Here is a 20,628-nt window from a genome sequence, read left to right on the forward strand (position 1 = left end):
TGTATATATTTTTATAATTGTATAAAAAATAGATACAATAACACGTGTGCAAAAGTTGTAGTGTACAAGTATGTGCAAAACAAGCAAAGGGATGTTTACATTTTGTCCGCCATTTCAAATCCATATTCTGCCAGATGAATGAAGTATGTAGGAGCCAGGAGCATTTCTGAGATGGCTGGCAAGTGGACAGACTTTACCGTAATAATAAAGTATAGACAGTGTAGAGCCGGTTCCAATCTGTCAGCTACAGAAGCACTTCCTTCCAGCGTTCTGCTTTATTCCTTTCCGTTCATCAACATGGAGATGTATTTCACGTACGAGCTGAACCTCTTTCATCTTTCCGCACTCACGTACATAACAGGTAATGAATATAACGCTCGTCCCCTGCTTTATCTAGATAAATGGACTGACCTTCTCTCAGAGAGCTGCACTGCTACCTGTTTAATTATAATAAATTACTTTGGCATATAAAGCTTTCAGTTACACAGGAAGGAAAATAATGCCTCTAAAACCAGTTCTCACTCTGCTTTAGGTTCATTTTAGGCTGTTAATGATGTCCAGTGAGTGCATGAAATAAACTACAGGCTTGAAAGTGGGTTCTTTTCCACCCAGGTCATCGCTCTGGACCTATATGACTGTAATACATTTTTGGGAATGCTATGTTGTGGTTTATTTTCTGATGACTATTGACTCAGAACTAGTTCTTAAAAGTTTTATTTACAAGACAGAAAAAAACAGATAAATAATACGTTTTTACATGATACATGTGCCATCTTTGTAATATTTCATCGCCTCCATCTGTTGCGTCATTGCCAGAACTTCATGGAATCCTGTGCTGAGGCCGGACATGTGCTGGAAATAAGCTTCCTTCTCCACCTGGACGGTCAGATTATTCACACCCGCATCCTTCAACACTGCAGTCACCTGACCAAAAGTAAACAACAGCAACATCAGCGCTTTTTAAACATCGACTAAAAGACAGGCTGATTTCAGGTATACAGATTTAAAAGGGAGATTTGATCGGACCTGCTGAATAATTCTCTGCTCCACAACATCGGACATGATTTGTAGGTGGATGGTGCCGGCGAGGACGTTGGCGGAATGCCTCCAGAAGTGCGTGTCACGGTAAGACAAGACGCCTTCAATCTTCTGAATCTGGAAAGAAAGTTAGAAGAGTCCTCCATTGGTTATATTTCTTTAACATTGTTGTGTTGTATTTCTTGCTTAATTAACAACGTAAAAACAAACAAGCGAGCAAGCCAATATTCAATATAAGATATAATATAAGCCAATATAAGAGTATTAAAGTATTGGCACCCTTCACTGTGTCTGGGTTGTACTTTCATGCTCAGTACTTTCCCCAACACAGACAGTGCCAATGTAAAATAATCTACATAACATTACCTCCTCCATATATACTACCTTTTCAAGGGCAAAGTTAAGCTCCTTCTCATGCTCAGGTGGAATTCTCAGTAAAAGAACTTCACAAGCATCCTTCAGCAAGGGGATGACGCTGAGGAAGATGAGTACGGCGATGAACAGAGAGCAGATGGGGTCTGCTATCAGCCAGCCGAACTGACTGATCAGAATGGTAGATATGATGACTCCGACGCTGCCCAGTGTGTCAGCCAGAACATGCAGGAAGACTCCTGAAACATCAACACCAGGCACGGGTAATGAATGATAAGATGCTTTCACTTTCAGTCAGGACAAAGTGCACGATCACATCATACACAGATACCTCTCATGTTAGTGTTCATGCCGGAGCCGTGAGAGTGCCCATGGCTGTGAGAGTGACCATGACCCCCGTGGCTGTGCCCATGTCCTCCGTGTCCTCCATGTCCGTGGTCTCCGTGCGCGTGACCATGGTGCGAGTGGCCATGCTCGTGACCCGAGCAGGCACTCTTTGAGGCCCCATGGGAGTGGGCGTGGCTGAACGCACAGATGCCCAATAGGTTCACGATCAGACCGCCCACAGACACCGGCTGGTGAGAAAAGATAAGAGCAAAATGAATAACGTCAGATTTGTATCCTGGGGTGTCAATTAATGAATTGAAAATCAATCAATTAGAATAAAATTAAAGATACAAATAAATTAAACACTTGCCGCTAGCATGACGGTGTTGATGTTGGGAGGGTCAATCAGTCTGGAGAGCGACTCCACAAACACAAAGAAGGCTATGACCATGAGGAACAAACCGTTTATGAACCCGGACAGGATCTCAACACGACCATACCTAAAAAAAAAAAAAAAAAGTTCCAGTAATAACCTTTTTTTAAAACGGATCATAGCTTGAGAAACAAAACCGATAAATCCAATCGTTCAGATACAAAACAGGCCTCACCCGTAAGAGTATATTCTTGTCGCTTTCCATCTGGTCATCAGGGCAGCGAAGAGTCCGAGCACCAAAGCCGAGCAGTCAAAGAGCATGTGGAATCCGTCTGAGATCAGCCCGAGGCTGTTGGTCCACACGCCATAGAAAAGCTCTACAAATGTGAAAGCCTAAAAAGAAACAGCAATATTATTCATCACTACTATTCATCTATTGAAAGGTCAAATCAATAATAAGTAAATTATATAGACTCTACCAAGTTGAGACAGAGGAAGTAGAAGATCTGTCGGGAATCATACTCCTCCAAGATTTGCTTGAGCGAGTCTTTGATGAAGCGAGGGAGAGACTGAGAGCTGTGCTGTAGAGCATCACCCATGAGGTTATAGAGAGGAGTTCCTTCAGGTGAATATCCCACCAGCGTTCCTTTCTGTCCTTTCTTCGAGGGAGAGGATAGGATGCTGTCGGCTGAGAAACGGATCCAGACAAAGGTAAAAAACATGAATGATATCAGCTAGGGTTAAACGACAACAGTAACAGAGTTTTTATTGATAGCCTTAACGTTACTTTTCCACGGTTTAGGGTTCAAGTCAAAATCCAAATCTAGAACAATTCACACCCTGAATGAATACAGGTTCATTTCCTTTCACACAGAGACACGAGGACACGATACGGACAAATTATGCCACGAGTCGAGAACTGGCATGTTACTGGGAGCTGAGCAAATATCAGAGAACATAGGTAGATGTCTACAGCCAGATAGAAGCAGTTTCCCAAAGTCAGGACTGCACCAGGAACCCTGGAGCTGTGAAGCAGCAACACCACCACTGCTAACATTTCACAAGCAGACACTGGCTTTGGTGTTGTGGTTTAAGCAAAGGTAAGGCATACAACTCACACATGATGAAGAAGGCGGCGCTGACCAGCACTCCTCCGGACAGCACATGTTCGGTGCTGGATTGCTGGCCGCCGGTCCTCATGGTCCGCAGCTGGTCCGTCAGTGGGTGGGTCCAGAAGTTGGCCAGAAATAAGCCGCTGAAGAACAGGAAGTAGGAACCGTAGCGGGCGCAGCGTGGGGCCTCGAGCTTCGTCATGCAGATAGACTCCACGTAGAAGTCCAGGATCATCACAGAGAAGACGATCATGGAGAATGGAAAGATCAGGCTGGACCATGACTCCACCTTGCTCTGTAAATAACAGGAAAGTCAAAGGAGATTCAAACACCTAAACCCTGGAGGTGTGAGGCAAACATACAGGATTGATACAGTATTGATACAGAAATCAACACTCAGATGTGAGAATTCTTATAATCTACTTCATGGAATCTTATACATTTATAATCGTCCAGCTCCAACATTCCCGGTGCAATTACATCGATAGTCCAGATCAGATCCTTTCGACTCACCTCTGTGGTGGCAGAGAGCACAAACACCCAGGGAAGCAGCAGTACAGAAGCCACCAGGTTAGACAGAGCGTAGAGGCGCTTTGCTCCACCAATTTCCACTGACAGCTTTCTAGAGTGTGTGTGGAATGCCACCTTTAAACACAGTGCCAGAACCAACAGTACAACTCCACCCTGAAGACAAAAGACACACAGGAAAAAAAAAATCAGTCTCTGCTTGTCTACCTCGGAACAAGAACAGCGTAAGGATATTTTACTCACTTTATGGTCGGCCACGCCTAAAAACGAGATCCCTGTGTATAAGGCATGGGTGAGAGCACTGTCATGGTGTCCCTCGGCTGCAGGTCAATGAGTTAAGGGCAGGGTATGAACCATTATTGAAGAGAAAATGACACAGTAGACTATGTATAGGAAGGATACGGTGCTCTGCCATCTTTGCCATGAGGTCATCGTTGTCGAAGAGCAGAAGGCAAATCACTGCGATGATGAAAAACACAGCACCTCTGGTCTATGGAGAGAAAAAGAACAGTACAGCAAATCTTGCCATGTTGTTATGGAACAAGTTGTAGAACCGTGTGTGTGTGTGTGGGTACCTGGTACGTCAGTGACAGAACCGTGTGTGTGTGTGGGTACCTGGTACGTCAGTGACAGAACCGTGTGTGTGTGTGTGGGTACCTGGTACGTCAGTGACAGAACCGTGTGTGTGTGTGTGGGTACCTGGTACGTCAGTGACAGAACCGTGTGTGTGTGTGTGGGTACCTGGTACGTCAGTGACAGAACCGTGTGTGTGTGTGTGGGTACCTGGTACGTCAGTGACAGAACCGTGTGTGTGTGTGTGGGTACCTGGTACGTCAGTGACAGAACCGTGTGTGTGTGTGTGGGTACCTGGTACGTCAGTGACAGAACCGTGTGTGTGTGTGTTGGTACCTGGTACGTCAGTGACAGAACCGTGTGTGTGTGTGTGGGTACCTGGTACGTCAGTGACAGAACCGTGTGTGTGTGTGTGGGTACCTGGTACGTCAGTGACAGAACCGTGTGTGTGTGTGTGGGTACCTGGTACGTCAGTGACAGAACCGTGTGTGTGTGTTGGTACCTGGTACGTCAGTGACAGAACCGTGTGTGTGGGTACCTGGTACGTCAGTGACAGAACCGTGTGTGTGTGTGGGTACCTGGTACGTCAGTGACAGAACCGTGTGTGTGTGTGGGTACCTGGTACGTCAGTGACAGAACCGTGTGTGTGTGTGGGTACCTGGTACGTCAGTGACAGAACCGTGTGTGTGGGTACCTGGTACGTCAGTGACAGAACCGTGTGTGTGGGTACCTGGTACGTCAGTGACAGAACCGTGTGTGTGTGTGTGTGGGTACCTGGTACGTCAGTGACAGAACCGTGTGTGTGTGTGTGTGTGGGTACCTGGTACGTCAGTGACAGAACCGTGTGTGTGTGTGTGTGTGTGGGTACCTGGTACGTCAGTGACAGAACCGTGTGTGTGTGTGTGTGTGTGGGTACCTGGTACGTCAGTGACAGAACCGTGTGTGTGTGTGTGGGTACCTGGTACGTCAGTGACAGAACCGTGTGTGTGGGTACCTGGTACGTCAGTGACAGAACCGTGTGTGTGTGTGTGTGTGTGGGTACCTGGTACGTCAGTGACAGAACCGTGTGTGTGGGTACCTGGTACGTCAGTGACAGAACCGTGTGTGTGGGTACCTGGTACGTCAGTGACAGAACCGTGTGTGTGGGTACCTGGTACGTCAGTGACAGAACCGTGTGTGTGTGTGTGGGTACCTGGTACGTCAGTGACAGAACCGTGTGTGTGTGTGTGGGTACCTGGTACGTCAGTGACAGAACCGTGTGTGTTGGTACCTGGTACGTCAGTGACAGAACCGTGTGTGTTGGTACCTGGTACGTCAGTGACAGAACCGTGTGTGTTGGTACCTGGTACGTCAGTGACAGAACCGTGTGTGTGTGTGGGTACCTGGTACGTCAGTGACAGAACCGTGTGTGTGTGTGGGTACCTGGTACGTCAGTGACAGAACCGTGTGTGTGTGTGTGTGTGTGGGTACCTGGTACGTCAGTGACAGAACCGTGTGTGTGTGTGGGTACCTGGTACGTCAGTGACAGAACCGTGTGTGTGTGTGGGTACCTGGTACGTCAGTGACAGAACCGTGTGTGTGTGTGTGTGTGTGGGTACCTGGTACGTCAGTGACAGAACCGTGTGTGTGTGTGGGTACCTGGTACGTCAGTGACAGAACCGTGTGTGTGTGTAGGTACCTGGTACGTCAGTGACAGAACCGTGTGTGTGTTGGTACCTGGTACGTCAGTGACAGAACCGTGTGTGTGTTGGTACCTGGTACGTCAGTGACAGAACCGTGTGTGTGTTGGTACCTGGTACGTCAGTGACAGAACCGTGTGTGTGTGTTGGTACCTGGTATGTCAGTGACAGAACCGTGTGTGTGTGTGGGTACCTGGTACGTCAGTGACAGAACCGTGTGTGTGTGGGTACCTGGTACGTCAGTGACAGAACCGTGTGTGTGTGTTGGTACCTGGTACGTCAGTGACAGAACCGTGTGTGTGTGTTGGTACCTGGTACGTCAGTGACAGAACCGTGTGTGTGTGTTGGTACCTGGTACGTCAGTGACAGAACCGTGTGTGTGTGTTGGTACCTGGTACGTCAGTGACAGAACCGTGTGTGTGTGTTGGTACCTGGTACGTCAGTGACAGAACCGTGTGTGTGTGTGTTGGTACCTGGTACGTGAGTGACAGAACTCCTTACCTTAGAGGGGCCTCCGTCTGAGGTGGTGAAGAGAACGGTGAGGAAAGCGATGACCACCACCTCATTGTGCTCAAACAACAACAGCGTCCTGTAAAATCTAGGCTTAGTTCTCATCCCATGATTCGTACACCAAAAATACACACATGAAAATTTAACGGCTTTACCTTAACGGCCCACAGAGCGTCAGGCCAAAAAATCCCAAGAGAGAGATCACACAGCTGATCACAGCATGCTTGAGGATCTTGATCCACTGAAAGACAAGCATTAGATATGAACTTCATTAGGACGCTGAGACTAGTCGAATGTATGTTTAAAAAAATTTTTTAACACGTACCTGTCTTTTGGTGACTGCTTTTCCTGATGAGAAGGGCTTTTGAAAGAAAAGCAGGATCAGTGAACACCTGTGCAAGGAAAAAGTAAAGATTTACACTTGTATTACAAGCACTAACATGTGTTAAAGGTTTTATTCCAGTTATATCAGAGGAATCTGGTGACACTAGCATTCTGTCATGCCCTTCGCGACCTTTTAACCATTTAGAGTTAAATTTATAGAGTTACACCTTCTGAGTTAAGAATCAGGCATAACATTATGGCCACCTGCCTAAAATTGTGTTGGTCCCCCTTTTGCTGCCAAAACAGCCCTGACCCATCAAGTCATGGACTCCACTAGATCCCTGAAGGTGAGCTGTGGGATCTGGCACCAAGATGTTAGCAGCAGATCCTTTAAGTCCTCTAAGTTGTGAGGTGTCCATGGGATACTTACAGGACTTAAAGGATACTTTTGATAGATACTGACCACTGCAGACCGGGAACACCCCACAAGAGCTGCAGTTTTGGAGATGCTCTGATCCAGTGGTCTAGCCATCACAATTTGGCCCTTCGTCAAACTCGCTCAAATCCTTACGCTTGTCCATTTTCCCTGCTTCTAACGTCAACTTTGAGGACAAAATGTTGACTTGCTGCCTAATATACCCCCCCCACTAACAGGTGCCATGATGAGGAGATCATCAGTCTTATTCACGTCACCTGTCAGTGGTCATAATGTTACGCCTGATCGGTGTATAGTAAAGTACATAATAACATGAAGGACATCGTCACACTTTAAAATCATGTCTTGTGGAAACGCTTACCCAAATTTAAGTATGAAGAGAAACTGCACAATATGGACAACTTTCAGTAGGTCATACGACTCAAAGATTCCTAGAGCCTTTAACAGCTTGGTGAAGAAGAGCAGAACTATGTATCTGGTCAATCTGAAATTAGAGGGACAGAACAACAGACATGAAACAGCAAAGAAAAAAAAAACAGCAAGCAATTGCTTTGGTTATACAAGATGACGAGTTACATTACAAAATCAATAATTCTGAGCTATTTTAAATGTATATCGATACTTTGAAGGAAAAAAAAACGACCTTAAAACTGAATTTTAAAAAATTCTAAGAAATCTTTTTTTCTGTGATTATGGAAAACAGAATTATGGACTTCATTTAAATAAAAACAAATAAATAACATTTTACCATTTTAAAGATAATATACATTTTTTTTCATATAATAAAGAAATAAAATAAAGAAAGAGTTAAAATAGCAAATAATAAATCCCAAACATTCTAAGAAATTAATTATGATTTAATAGCAAACTTGTATTTGACAATTCTATAGATAAAACAAATTCTAATAATTTTAACATTTAAAAATGTTTTGATTAATTAAAAATATAAAAAATATATATTTTATATATATTTAAAAATAAATTATAAAGATATATTTTCTAAATTAAAGATAGAAAATTTCATACCATTAAAGCTGCTTTTAAAAAAATGTTTACATGTTAGGAAAAAAAAACAGGAAATATCAAGTAGAAGGAGAAAAAAATTATAATAAAGCAATATTAATAAAATAATTAATAAAATTAAAATGTAAATAAATGCATAAATAATTAAAAAATATAATGAAAAAAGGAGAATATTTCAGCACCAAACTTGCTACTTCCAAATAAAAATAATAAAATCTTGATATCTGGTACATCTTAGAAAATGTACATCATGATATTATTTATCACGATATCGATACTACATCATATCGTCCAGCCTTGGTTAGCATTAGCATGTAGCTTACCTGGCATTAGGCACTTCGACGCGTCCTAGCTTTCCACCTGAAATGACATTACTGCTGTACTTGTCATCCATTGCGTTTGTTGGAAAATGTCCAAAAGTTTGTACTCCCTCTTATTTAATTCTGTGGCTTAAATGAAGAGCTAGCTAACTAGCTAACCTGCCTGAGGCTAGCTACAGCACTGACTAATGAATAACATAGTCCAGCTAATGGTAGCTAACGACTTCTGCTTTATTTAAAGGCTTTTAAGATCAAATCAGAGGAGCTGTCTCGGAGCAGGGGAATATACCGAGACACCCATCATCTGTTTCCAAACAGCTTTAAAGAGAAAGCTTTAAAGTTTCACAAATACAATCTGCCTGCTGAGATCCTCCACTGCTAACGTGCTAGCCAACGTCATCACTTCCCCATAGCTTCTACTTCTTACGTGAAGTGAAGCCAAACAAGCGTATCAGCGCCCTCTATCGGACCGGAGCGTAAATAAAGTCGACACGTGTGCACGTTTGTTTGGGTTTCATCTGGGTTCTCCGGTTTTATTTCCTCTCCTAAACCATGAACATACACTCTATTGACAAAAGTTTTGGGACACCCCTCCAAATCATTGAATTGCAGGTGTTGTTTTTCAGGGTTTGGGCTCGGCCCCCTAGTTCCAGTGAAAGGAACTCTTAATGAGATAGAACACCTTTGGGATGAATTAGAGCGGAGACTGCAAGCAAGGCCAAAACTGGGACGTCTGCCTTTACATGCACATGAATGTAATATGGAGTTGGCCGACCCTTTGCAGCTATAACAGCTTCAACTCTTCTGGGAAGGCTTTCCACAAGGTTTAGGAGTGTGTTTATGGGAATTTTTGACCATTCCGCTAGAACTGCATTTGTGAGGTCAGGCACTGATGTTGGATGAGAAGGTCTGGCTTGCAGCCTCCACTCTAATTCATCACAAAGGTGTTCTATTAGGTTGAGGTCAGGACTCTGTGCAGGCCAGCCATGTTTGTCCACACCAAACTCACTCATCCATGTCTTTATGGACCTTGCTTTGTGCACTGGTGTGCAGTCATGTTGGAACAGGAAGGGGTCATCCCCAAACTGTTCCCACAAAGTTGGGAGCATGAAATTGTCCAAAATGTCTTGGTATGAAGCTGAAGCATTAAGAGTTCCTTTCACTGGAACTAAGGGGCCGAGCCAAACCCCTGAAAAACAACACCCGAACTCAATGATTTGGAGGGGTGTCCCAAAACTTTTGGCAATATAGTGTAGTCCCCAAATCCACAGCAACCTTTACTAGCCTGCACTTCATCCTTCTGGCCAGCAGATGTCACTAGAACACATCGTTATATCGTTTAGCTGCGGGCTTCAATCAGTTTTTTCTTTTTAATTTTATCGTGCACAACAATGCATGTATACAACACCTTCCGTGTTAAACCCGATTAATCGCGTCCGTCAATTCAGAAACGCGAACTTTTCATCTGCAGAGGAAGCAGCAATGGGAATTCTGGCTCCTGTCCGTGAGCCGAATCAGCTTACCTGCTGAGCCGACTCTTTCAGCTCCGAAAAGGCTTATTTCATTTGTTACATTTTAACGTTTCAAATTACTATTCTTTGCTTATCTATGGATGGAGTTGTTTTATGAAATTATTTCTATATCTTCTAAAGTTAAATAAATGCAAAATCAGCAAGTCACTATACATTGCAATGCATTGACAACTGCAGTAAGGATCACTACATGAATGTTATTGTGCTTCTGTCCATTTATCCTAAAAAGAAAAGTATCATAAACACAGTTGAGACTTAAACACACGCCTATTAAACGACTCACAGTTTAATAAAATGACTTTTAGATTAACGGCATTATTCGTATTTTATTAAAAAAAACAAATGCGAACCGGCTCTAAAAGAACCGATTCAAAGAGTCGACTCGTTCTCAAACGACACAACGGAGAGAGTGCAGTGAAGCTGGATGCTGTGTAGCATGTTAGCACGCTAGCTCCTGGTGAATGTACACAACATATATGTCGACCTTTAGTTTATTATACACTATTTTAGCGAAATGAACGGGATGCCCAGTACGGCGGTAATTCAGATTACCAATTTATCCGCGTCTGTTAATAGCGAACAAATGCGAACTCTCTTCGGCTTCCTCGGAGATATCGAGGAGTTGCGGCTCTACCCTCCAGAGTAAGTGCATGCCTGTTGGCTACGCCAGTCAGGAAACGCCGAGGATGTACAGGCCTGTACGCTGAGTGTTAGCAAGCAAGCTAAACAGAGGCATGCATGTTGTTCTGAGCAACAGTGGTTTAAATGATGTGTTTCCTGAAATAGTCAGCTAAATTCCCGAGCTTTTGCTTTGCAGAAATACAATTATTGTTTATTTATTTGTTTAAAAGTGTACATTTATATACACAAGTCCACACAAAAACGTCACTGAGCACAACATATTGGCCACCAGTTAGCTATTTTCGCACGTAGCTCGGGTTATACGTTGAACATATAGCATTTATTTACCACAACTACAAACTATTTACTGTTCTGTTCGTTAAAATGCAGAATTTATGATCCAGAAATGCTTCATGTAATTTGGCCTCAGACTAAGGCACGTTATGTTCTGTTGGATTAAATCTAATTTCCAAACAGTCTACACATCAGTCATAAAAGGGGGAAAATAGTGAATAATTTGCACATACAAAGGAATTTAACCTTTGTTAGTCTAGGTAAGTACAGTTTAAGTAAGTAAAATTGTGCGATATATATATATATTACATGTAAAATTTGACGTTTGCTTCACCAAACATTCCGTGCAACTGGTTAGGGAACGTCGTCAAAGTGACGCATCTGAATAAAAACGAAGAGTTCAACGAAGTTGCACCTAAGAGGCAGTAAATAGTGCACACTTGGCCTGCCACTTTTCTAGACACGCCACACTAAAGCCCCCCCGCCCACCACACACACACACACACACACACACACACACACACACACTTTTTGGCACGCTTGCATAACAGCGCTGCTGCAGATTTGTCAAGATGCACATTCATGCCCTAATTGTTTTTATACCATCACATGCTCCACTGCGTTCAGTTCTCGTGACTTTGAAAAGTAAAGAAGGGCGATGATCTCATGGTCATGGTCATGACGAGAGTGCTTGTGACATGCCATGGTGATCAGCATGAAGTAGCTATTTATGAGATGTGTAAATGCTTATCGTTTATCATGATGGTCATCAAAATTGTGTGACAAGAAAAATCGCCACCGGCTGTTTGAACTGTTTCCCGTTCTTGGCTGATGGGTATGCAACCCGATGTGGTCTTCTGCAGCCTCGGTGCTCACCATATTCATTTATAATTGTTACAGTAGCATTCCTGTCAGCTTGAACCAGTCTGGCCATCCTTGTCCAAAGTCTCTCATCAGCAGGGCATTTCTGCCAACATAACTGATGCTTACTGGATATTTTTTTTTTTTGTTCTCACTACATTTACTTGTAGTAAGATCAGCAGATTCTGTGATACTCAAACCAGCAAATTTGGCACCAACCACCATGCCACAGTTAAAGTCACTAAGTTCATGGGAAAACTCTCAAGCGCTTGACCGGTATCCGAACGAATTTTACGCTTTGCATTGCTGCCACTTGATTAGTTGACGGATAATGTCCTTAATGAGCAAGTTTCTCCTATTAAAGTGGCCCGGTCAGTGTATGTTTGTTCAAAATGCATGTCTTGTTCTAAGCAGTTAAAAGAAATAAAGATCTTCTCTACGTCTTAATACTTCTCGATGTCTCTGTTCTTTTCCAGCCACACGCCCCTATCCTTCTCGTCAAAAGTGTGTTACATAAAATACAAGGAGCCGAGTAGTGTTGGCGTGGCCCAGCATTTAACCAACACTGTGTTTATTGACAGAGCTCTTATTGTCGTTCCGTGTGCAGAAGGTCAGTAAACTTCATCCTCATCTTCCTCTTTCTTACATTCACAGATGGCTTTAAGGATTGCCTGCAGAGCTTGTCTGACATTTTGGTTCCTTGTGTTTTGCTGGTAGTGTTTTTTTTTTTTTTTTTTTTTTTTTAAAGTGGCTGGAGTATTATTTGGACGCTTGAGTCGTTTAATAGAGAAACCGAGATTCCACGTTGACGGTGTTTAGGTTAAGTATGTATACCGAACGCGTCCGATGGCTTCAGGTCATCGTGGTGGCGATTTGTTCACGATCGGTTTGGAGACGTGCCAAAGAGGCAGTTCGTAAACACAGTCAGATAATCTTAAGAGTACGAAAGGCATTCTTAAGATTATCTGACTGTGTTTACGAACTGCCTCTTTGGCACGTCTCCAAACCGATCGTGAACAAATCGCCACCACGTGACGCAAACATCCGAGACCATCGAAAGAACAAAAAAAACATCAGCCAACCTGCACGAAGCTCACTTCCTCTTGTGGTCATTTTTGTTGCTCTCTGGATGTTAGAGCTTTATCACAGAGGAGACGTGTAAATACTTATCACGCACAACCCCCTGCCTGATAAATAAAAATAAAACAAAAAAACCCCCATCCTCTCCGGAAGCCATAATCATCCATGCTACAATGAATATCTTTATTCACTTAGTTTATTTTTTAATCCAAGCCTCAGAAAGAGGAAAAAAATGCATTCTACAATCCGTAAAAATCCTATTAACGACGAGCAGCTTTCTGCGAACTGATTTGCGTAAATTCACGTGGCTGAAACGAGGATCTGCTACAAAGGTGTTACTAGAATCTACAGCCGATTTTTTTTTGTTTGTTTGTTTTTCATACAGCGATTGAGACGACGCGGGTTTTATCCGCTAAATAACACACCGCCGGTTGATGACCTCTGCTATAGAACTGAATTGAAACCACCTTTATTATAGTCTGTTTTTTATTTTGTTTTTGCTTGTTGACCCAAATTCCTGCCCCAGACTTAAACATACTGTGTGTTGATTGTTTTTGCGACGTGGTGTGTGATTTTATTTATTTATTTATTTATTTATTTATTTATTTTTGCTCAAGCTTCTGAGAAAAGGCTGTGCAGCATCCGTGTGTGCTTGCGTTGCGTTAGTATCGCGTCTGTACGTCAGCGACTAGTTTATTTAACCGTTTTGTCGCCGAAATAAACAGTGTGTTATGAACCATGGCATCCTATATGAGCTCCCTGAAACAAAACAAAAAACAAAAAAAAAAACACAAAACAAAAATTGCTTGTCCTCGTGACTTGGTGCTGCAGGATGGCTTACTGCCTTCATTAATTTGGTTTCTGTATGTTTTTTCTGTGTTGATTATGTGTGCATATCAGATGACTAGAGTGGCCAAGGCGTTACAGTACTACCCTAGCCTGACTCAAGGCTTTGTTTTCCAAGCCACTAAACCCGCTGGGGCCCACGCTGCCTTCAAGGGGGGATTGTGACCAGGAGCGTAGCCGCTGAACCTTCCAAGATGGACACCTTGTCTCTTTTTTTTTTTTTTTTTTTTCCCTTTTCTTTTCCTTTTGTCTCTATTTTTTGTTTGTTTTAGTTTTTTCTCTGACATTGTGTCTTGTTTGCCTCTTAGAAGAGGCTGTTGCATATTTCATTGTGTTGTTTCTTTTTTTTTGTTTTGTTTTGGTTTGTTTGTTTGTTTGTTTGTTTGTTTGTTTTTTCTCCTGTCCCCCAAGTCCCCACCATTCCTCCTCTTCCCTATGCAGTTGTCCACTTTTGCGTGTCTCTCAAAGCTGTCCAGGTTGGCATCCAGTAATGGAGGGGGAATTGAACGGTACACAGGCAGCTGTGGTTGGAGATTCATTCTGATCTCTGTGTCTATGTCTAATCTCTCTCTCTCTCTCTCTCTCTCTCTCTCTCTCTCTCTCTCTCTCTCTGTCACTACTGCCATGTTTTTTCACTTTGACTTAAGGATCCTGTACGATAACCCGGAAACATTCTTTCAGCTTACCGTTATGCCTCGAGCACTATATTAACTTGAATTAATTCTTTACTTAAGGACTTTACCGATACACAGAGTTTTCTTTTTGTCTTATAATTGAATCAGTTTCACTTCTAATCTATCTGTCCATCATGCGCTTTTCTTACCCAATACTAGTCACACTTTCACTCAACGCATGCAAGAATTAATTAATTTTACAGAGAGTAATGATAATGAAAAAATAATAATAATAAGCTGCTTTTATTTTCATCCCCAGTTACTTTTATTTATTTTTTTATTTATTTTTTTTTTAAAGAAACTTAAAAATGTTCTTCTCTTCTGTATCTGATGTTCTGTGTGCTATTAGTGATGCAGCCAACATGAACGGTTGTCTTGTGTTGCACACCCTTTCCAACACTGCGACACGATTGCCCCAAGGAGAAAAGCGCCCATGCTTGAATATCGTATGGTTCATGCCCATTATGTGTCCAGTACAGGTGACCTATACCACAAAGTGTTACCTCATTCTCTACATTTGTGTTGATTCTTCTTTCTTTCTTTCTTTTGTTTGTTTTAAAAAGAGGAAAAATCCAGGAAATGGACTTTTTTTGTGTGTGTGTGTTTGTGTGTTTGGTTCATATATGCTACTTTTAGGACAATAGTAAAGTGTACAAAGCTAAAAGATAGCTAGTAAATTGGCCTAGGCTCATGTATGATCGGTGTTGGATCTCCTCTCTCTTGTGTTCATTTAAAAGGGAGAAAGTGTTGTTGCTCTTTATTGCTCACTCTCACACCAGGTCACTTGCCCCATAGGAAAGATCCCAGAGGAAGCCAAAGCTCTGTCCCTTCTGGCACCTGCAGCCCCAGTGCCCAGTTTGATGCCCGGCGGAGGACTGCTGCCCATCCCGAGCCCTGCCCCGCTGCAGAATGTGAGCAAATGTTCCCTCAAAGCATATATCTTCACTAATTCTCATTGTGTACACCGGTCAGGCAGTGACAGGTGAAGTGAATAACGCTGATGATCTCCTCATCATGGCACCTGTCAGTGGGTGGGATATATTAGGCAGCAAGTGAACATTTTGTCCTCAAAGTTGATGTGTTAGAAGCAGGGAGTAAGGATTTGAGCGAGTTTGATGAGCAAGGTCCAAATTGTGATGGCTAGACCACTGGATCAGAGCATCTCCAAAACTGCAGCTCTTGTGGGGTGTTCCCGGTCTGCAGTGGTCAGTATCTATCAAAAGTGGTCCAAGGAAGGAACAGTGGTGAACCAGCGGCCAAGGCTCATTGATGTGCGTGGAGGCTGGCCCGTGTGATCCGATCCAAAAGACGAGCTACTGTTGCTCAAATTGCTGAAGAAGTTAATGCTGGTTCTGATAGAAAGCTGTCAGAATACACAGTGCATCACAGTTTGTTGTGTTTTGGCAGCAAAATGGGGACCAACCCAATATCAGGCAGGTGGTCATAATGTTATGCCTGATTTCTTAATGATTCAGGGAGTTTAGTTAGCAGTGATCTTGCTGCGTTCAAGTCGCAACTCGTAATTCCCAAACTCTATGCAGTAAAAGCCGAAATAAACCCCCTTACTACTTACGGGTAGTCTTCTCAACTACGTGACGTGGCTGCTCACAGCATCTCAGAAGTAAACAAATCACACTCTTTTAGCAGTTTTCAAATTAGTTATAGTGCATGTTCTAAAATCTGCTTTAGACGCATACTCTGTTCACATATGACTACTGTTGACGGCCTGGAGGAAACGAGCATGGCTAAAAGCTGAATATGGTTTTTTTTTTCACACCTTCTGTTAAATATTGACCTGTGAATTCTCACTTACGAGGTGAGTCGAGCGCAGCACAACTCTGCATCAGGAAGGGTTTTTCAGAAGTTGAGATGTGATAGATTTGCTGTGTAAAGAAATAAAATGACTGCGGTTCCTCATTATCAGATTAGTGGAGGTTTAAGGAAACGTGGGTTGTTTTTTAAATTTCTTTTGGAGTTCAGATTTCTGATGTATGAGCTTTTGTTCAGAAGAAATCTGATGCTCAGAAATTGCTTTTCCTGGAACTGATTAAAAATATTTGCGTAACTCTGTAGCTGAGTTTGCCGCTGGCAGCCCGGGGACCACTGCAGCTTGGTATCGACTCATCGCTGAGCTCCGTCTCCTCTCAACCCCCCATCATGGGCAACGTGGACCCTTCCAAAATCGACGAGATCCGCCGGACGGTGTATGTCGGAAATCTCAATTCTCAGGTATCCACTAAAACATCGCCTTCATTCACAAAACTCCCGAGCCAAACACTGGATGTAAATATGTTGCCAGCCTTACTGTCTTTCAGTATCTTTCTGACATCTTCCTCTCGTAGACCACAACAGCAGAGCAGCTGCTGGAGTTCTTCAAGCAGGTCGGCGAGGTGAAGTTTGTGCGCATGGCGGGAGACGAGACTCAGCCGACCCGATTTGCCTTCGTGGAGTTCGCCACCCAGGACTGCGTGGCCCGAGCGCTCGCCCTGAACGGAGTCATGTTCGGAGACAGACCTTTAAAGTGAGTCACGTGGCCATTCACACACTTTCTGAAATTCAGTATCGTTGAAATGGATGCATAATAACATAACGTGTAATCTTAGGATCAACCATTCCAACAATGCCATTGTCAAGCCTCCAGAGCTGACTCCTCAAGCTGCTGCTAAAGAACTGGAGGATGTGATGAAGCGTGTGAGAGAGGCTCAGTCCAGCATAGCAGCAGCCATCGACCCAGGTCCTTCATATTCACAGTTTGCACACATAGAAAGTGAATGTTTTATAGTAGCCTGCCTTTTTGATCGTCCTCTGTTTTGAGAACGAAACATGTTTTTCGTCGCACACAGCCGACCTCAAAAAGCGCTCACCCAGCAGATCCCGGAAATCAAGAAGGTCCCATTCCAGATCTCGCTCTCATTCACGTTCTCGCTCACAACGGAAACGCTCCCGATCCAGGCACAGGTGAGTTTAACGCCTTTCGTTTTAACCCCCTGTTAATAAACATTGAAACAGTGACATGTCTACAGAGCACAAATTTCACAAACATCGACAACAAGCCTTTTGTGCCAGTTTTCCCTTTGACCCAAATCTGCTATCAAATCCCATTCATCTAATTTGATTTGCTGTGTGTGTGTGTGTGTGTGTGTGCGTTAAGGGGCCGGCCATCACAGAAGTCATGGCGGAGGACGAGTGACTCGCACAAGAGACGCTCGAAAGACAGGAGATATAGTCGCTCACACTCCAGGTTAAAGTCAACACTGCACTGGTCACATTCAGAAGCCCACACACACACACTCGCACACACACACACACGCACACACTCACACAGTACAAACCGTGGCACAGGCTGACAATATTTTGAACCGCGGACTCTCATTCTGGATCAAATGTCACCACTTTAACAGTTTTGACCAGAATTACAAAGCCTTTCTTTATAAAAAATGACGTTTAACTGCTTATGCTTTCACCCTCTGTTAGAGAAAGACGGAAAGACAGGGACGGGAAGATGAGAAGGGGGGATGATGCTGACGACAGGAGAAGGGACAAAAAGGGAAGAATGCCTGTTAAAGGCCACAGACCATCCTCAAGATCCCCCAGCAACAGCAGGTCAGCTTAACATTCCCGTTTTCCACTTAGAACCTGATTCCTGTACGGGTCTAAAGATTTTTATTTTTTTTCTTGCTCTTGCAGGGGTCACAGAAAGGGGAGCAAATCACGCTCCAGGTCTGTAAGGAAGAAAGCAAGGTCTCCATCACCAAAGAGGTTAATAAATCACCTTATCTTATCTTATTTTTTTTTTAAACATACAACATGCTTGAGAGTTATTTTAGTGATATCTGGAGGTTTAATTTTTTTTCCTTCAGAGGAAAGAAAGACAGGAGGAGAGAACACAGGCAGGGCAGCAGTAGAGAGTGGAGAGAGAGATCAACATCCAGGAGGAGCAGAGACTCGGACAGGCAAGCCAAGTCCAAACAGGTGAGTAATACACTCACTTTCCATACCTATGAGATCCGTATGGATTCTAGCTCAATCTTTGAAAAGCTTCAAGTGTTCTCATTTACAAAAATACCTTTTAAAGAACCAAAATACACTTCTTTACTGCACACAATTTTGCCAGCGTGTTCACCCTTAAGGTCAAAAAAACCCAACTAGAAGTATTCAAATGCACTAGAAGACTCTAATCCATTTATTAGCGGTGCGGTTTACTTTCAACAGTCGGATTTGAAGCTTAAGAACAAAATGTTCAGCACCGTCGTTGGCCTCATTGTGCCAAACTCGCTGTCAGCGATAAGTGACGTAGATGGTAAGATAAGCTGATGAAAAGCGCTCTAGATATAAGGCGATAATCATTAGAGATAGTCGTCAGAAAATAACATTCACCTGCACACTTCCGTCTTCGCTTACGCCTGACTGAGATTACAATCAGTTCCACTATTATGGCCTACTTCTAAGGAACTGCGAGTGGAAAAATAACTCTTTGATAATATTCTTCAAAACACGATTTTATCTCTGGAAACGGGGCCAGACCACTTCTGCTCTCAAATGTCGTCTTGTTTTTTTGAGACGATTCTTCTCAAAGTTTGGGGTTTGTTATTGGATACGCTCGACAACGTGAAAATGATCTCGGAGACACGCGTGTCGGCGTCTTCAGATTTTTATTTAACTGTCATTTTTTTGTCCCAAGGGTGTGCAGACGTCTATGCTGAACAGTAAGGTTTTTCTGCCTTTTCAGCTAAAGCTGAACTAACACAAACAAGCAGCAAGGGCTGAAGGGAAAAGGATAGTGCTGAGAGATATGTGACGAATGATGTCTCGGCGAATAACCGTCGTGTGAAAGACTTCAGGACGATATAGGATTATTCTTTTCATACAAACCCAATGTGTGGCGTTTTCTCAGGCGGACAGCGGGTACAAGCAGAAGGAGCAGGACTATGAGAGCGATGGCGAGGACATGGGCTCAGGTGCCAGCGAAGACTTTTCTCCTCACGCCCATCACAACGGCGAGTACAGCAGAATGCACGCAGATGAAGGCGAGGAGTTCTCCACAGCCGAGTGAACTGGATTCAAACCCCCCCCCCCCATCCCCAGCGACTGGACTATGGAGAGCTGATGCTTCACCGGGGTTCACATACTTGAAATGTTCCTGTTCCTCTTTGTACAGAGTTTTCTCTCTTTTTCACTCTGTCATGTTAGATTCTTAGAAGTGTGCTAATTATATGAGAGCTCTGTTGAGATATAGCGTATGCTCGGTGTATGTAATGATCAGCCGTTACATTAAAACCACCTGCATTATATCGTGACACCGAAACCATGTCCAGTCCTAATCCATAACGCAGTCTTCTTAATACCTGTGAATGCTGTGCTATCTGGAGCACCCTGCAAGATGTTCAGGAGATGCTCTGACCCGAACGTCCAGCCGTCATGAATGTCAGATCCTTGCCCATTTTTCCTGCTACCCACACATCAACTTCGAGTACTGACTGTTCAATCGCTGCGTAAATCCTTCCTCCACTGCCAGCTTCCATAAATCATTATTATTCAGTCAGTGGGTTTTAATGTTACGGCTAATTCAGGACTTCTGTTTCCTTTCTTCGGGTTTATCATTTTTAGATATAAAGCACCTCATGGACCTGCCTCTTTTACTCCGAACTCTAGCTCATCTTCACTTTTTAACTAGAATCCAGGGGATTTCTTTTCTTTTTCTTTTTTTTTCCAGTCCTATTTATGTAGTTATGCAAATACCCTCAGTTATTAAGAATATATAACCTTAGTAATTACACCTTCAACGAAATACACAGTTGGAAGAGGATTGAAACACCCAGTATGTAAAAAGTGCCTGGAAAAAAAAAAACAAAAAACAAACTTGCACATATTGTGTAGAATTATAAAATATAATAGATATAGCTCGTGCATTTATCAAACTCAAGTATCAAGGCCGGTAGTCAGTGCTTTTTTTTTAAAATTATTATTATTTCACACAGTATTTCGCATTAAAATAAAAAGTAAATTATGATGAGGTATACAGTATGTTTACTGTACAGTGTTATTAATCAGTCCGTCAGATATTTCCGCAGATTTTTCGTATTTTTCCCCCACTTTACGTCAAGT

General features: G+C 43.1%; 2 protein-coding genes across 5 annotated transcripts; one reads left to right on the forward strand and one right to left on the reverse strand.

Annotated features, from left to right (window-relative positions):
- Nucleotides 1-698: 698 nt before the first annotated feature.
- Nucleotides 699-9,035, reverse strand: slc30a5 (solute carrier family 30 member 5). The gene is made up of 16 exons (XM_058383780.1): nucleotides 8,619-9,035; nucleotides 7,634-7,756; nucleotides 6,838-6,904; nucleotides 6,668-6,753; nucleotides 6,504-6,591; nucleotides 4,153-4,240; nucleotides 3,994-4,070; nucleotides 3,736-3,906; nucleotides 3,229-3,517; nucleotides 2,590-2,798; nucleotides 2,346-2,503; nucleotides 2,108-2,237; nucleotides 1,742-1,985; nucleotides 1,423-1,649; nucleotides 1,027-1,155; nucleotides 699-924 (listed from the first exon to the last, which is right to left on the reverse strand). Exons 1-16 carry the CDS (start codon nucleotides 8,687-8,689, stop codon nucleotides 754-756), a joined length of 2,328 nt encoding a protein of 775 aa, XP_058239763.1. The 5' UTR covers nucleotides 8,690-9,035; the 3' UTR covers nucleotides 699-753.
- A 1,504-nt stretch (nucleotides 9,036-10,539) lies between these two features.
- srek1 (splicing regulatory glutamine/lysine-rich protein 1) lies at nucleotides 10,540-20,415 on the forward strand. 4 transcript variants are annotated; one of them, XM_058382885.1, is made up of 13 exons: nucleotides 12,398-12,533; nucleotides 13,904-14,358; nucleotides 14,873-15,002; nucleotides 15,319-15,434; nucleotides 16,597-16,752; nucleotides 16,866-17,044; nucleotides 17,127-17,257; nucleotides 17,367-17,481; nucleotides 17,675-17,764; nucleotides 17,998-18,126; nucleotides 18,211-18,282; nucleotides 18,384-18,495; nucleotides 19,418-20,415. In XM_058382885.1, exons 3-13 carry the CDS (start codon nucleotides 14,957-14,959, stop codon nucleotides 19,574-19,576), a joined length of 1,305 nt encoding a protein of 434 aa, XP_058238868.1. In that variant the 5' UTR covers nucleotides 12,398-12,533; nucleotides 13,904-14,358; nucleotides 14,873-14,956; the 3' UTR covers nucleotides 19,577-20,415. The 4 variants fall into 4 exon arrangements, with proteins under 4 accessions (XP_058238867.1, XP_058238866.1, XP_058238865.1 ...); XM_058382884.1 differs by lacking the exons at nucleotides 13,904-14,358; nucleotides 14,873-15,002; nucleotides 19,418-20,415 and adding exons at nucleotides 10,540-10,789; nucleotides 19,253-19,400 and having other exon boundaries at nucleotides 12,400-12,533; XM_058382883.1 differs by lacking the exons at nucleotides 13,904-14,358; nucleotides 14,873-15,002; nucleotides 19,418-20,415 and adding exons at nucleotides 10,540-10,789; nucleotides 19,205-19,393 and having other exon boundaries at nucleotides 12,400-12,533.
- The last annotated feature ends 213 nt before the right edge of the window (nucleotides 20,416-20,628 follow it).

Source organism: Hemibagrus wyckioides, linkage group LG28 (assembly GCF_019097595.1).
Source record: "Hemibagrus wyckioides isolate EC202008001 linkage group LG28, SWU_Hwy_1.0, whole genome shotgun sequence".
NCBI lineage: Eukaryota > Metazoa > Chordata > Actinopteri > Siluriformes > Bagridae > Hemibagrus > Hemibagrus wyckioides.

Excerpts from the sequence above, each read along its gene's own strand:
- slc30a5 (XM_058383780.1), bottom strand. The coding sequence starts at position 8,689 with ATGGATGACAAGTACAGCAGTAATGTCATTTCAGGTGGAAAGCTAGGA. Across the intron at positions 4,241-6,503 it reads CAGACGGAGGCCCCTCTAAG|ACCAGAGGTGCTGTGTTTTT; the intron begins GTAAGGAGTTCT and ends TTCTCTCCATAG. Across the intron at positions 925-1,026 it reads AGCAGAGAATTATTCAGCAG|GTGACTGCAGTGTTGAAGGA; the intron begins GTCCGATCAAAT and ends ACTTTTGGTCAG.
- srek1 (XM_058382882.1), top strand. The coding sequence starts at position 10,662 with ATGAACGGGATGCCCAGTACGGCGGTAATTCAGATTACCAATTTATCC. Across the intron at positions 16,753-16,865 it reads TCGGAAATCTCAATTCTCAG|ACCACAACAGCAGAGCAGCT; the intron begins GTATCCACTAAA and ends TTCCTCTCGTAG. Across the intron at positions 17,765-17,997 it reads TATAGTCGCTCACACTCCAG|AGAAAGACGGAAAGACAGGG; the intron begins GTTAAAGTCAAC and ends ACCCTCTGTTAG.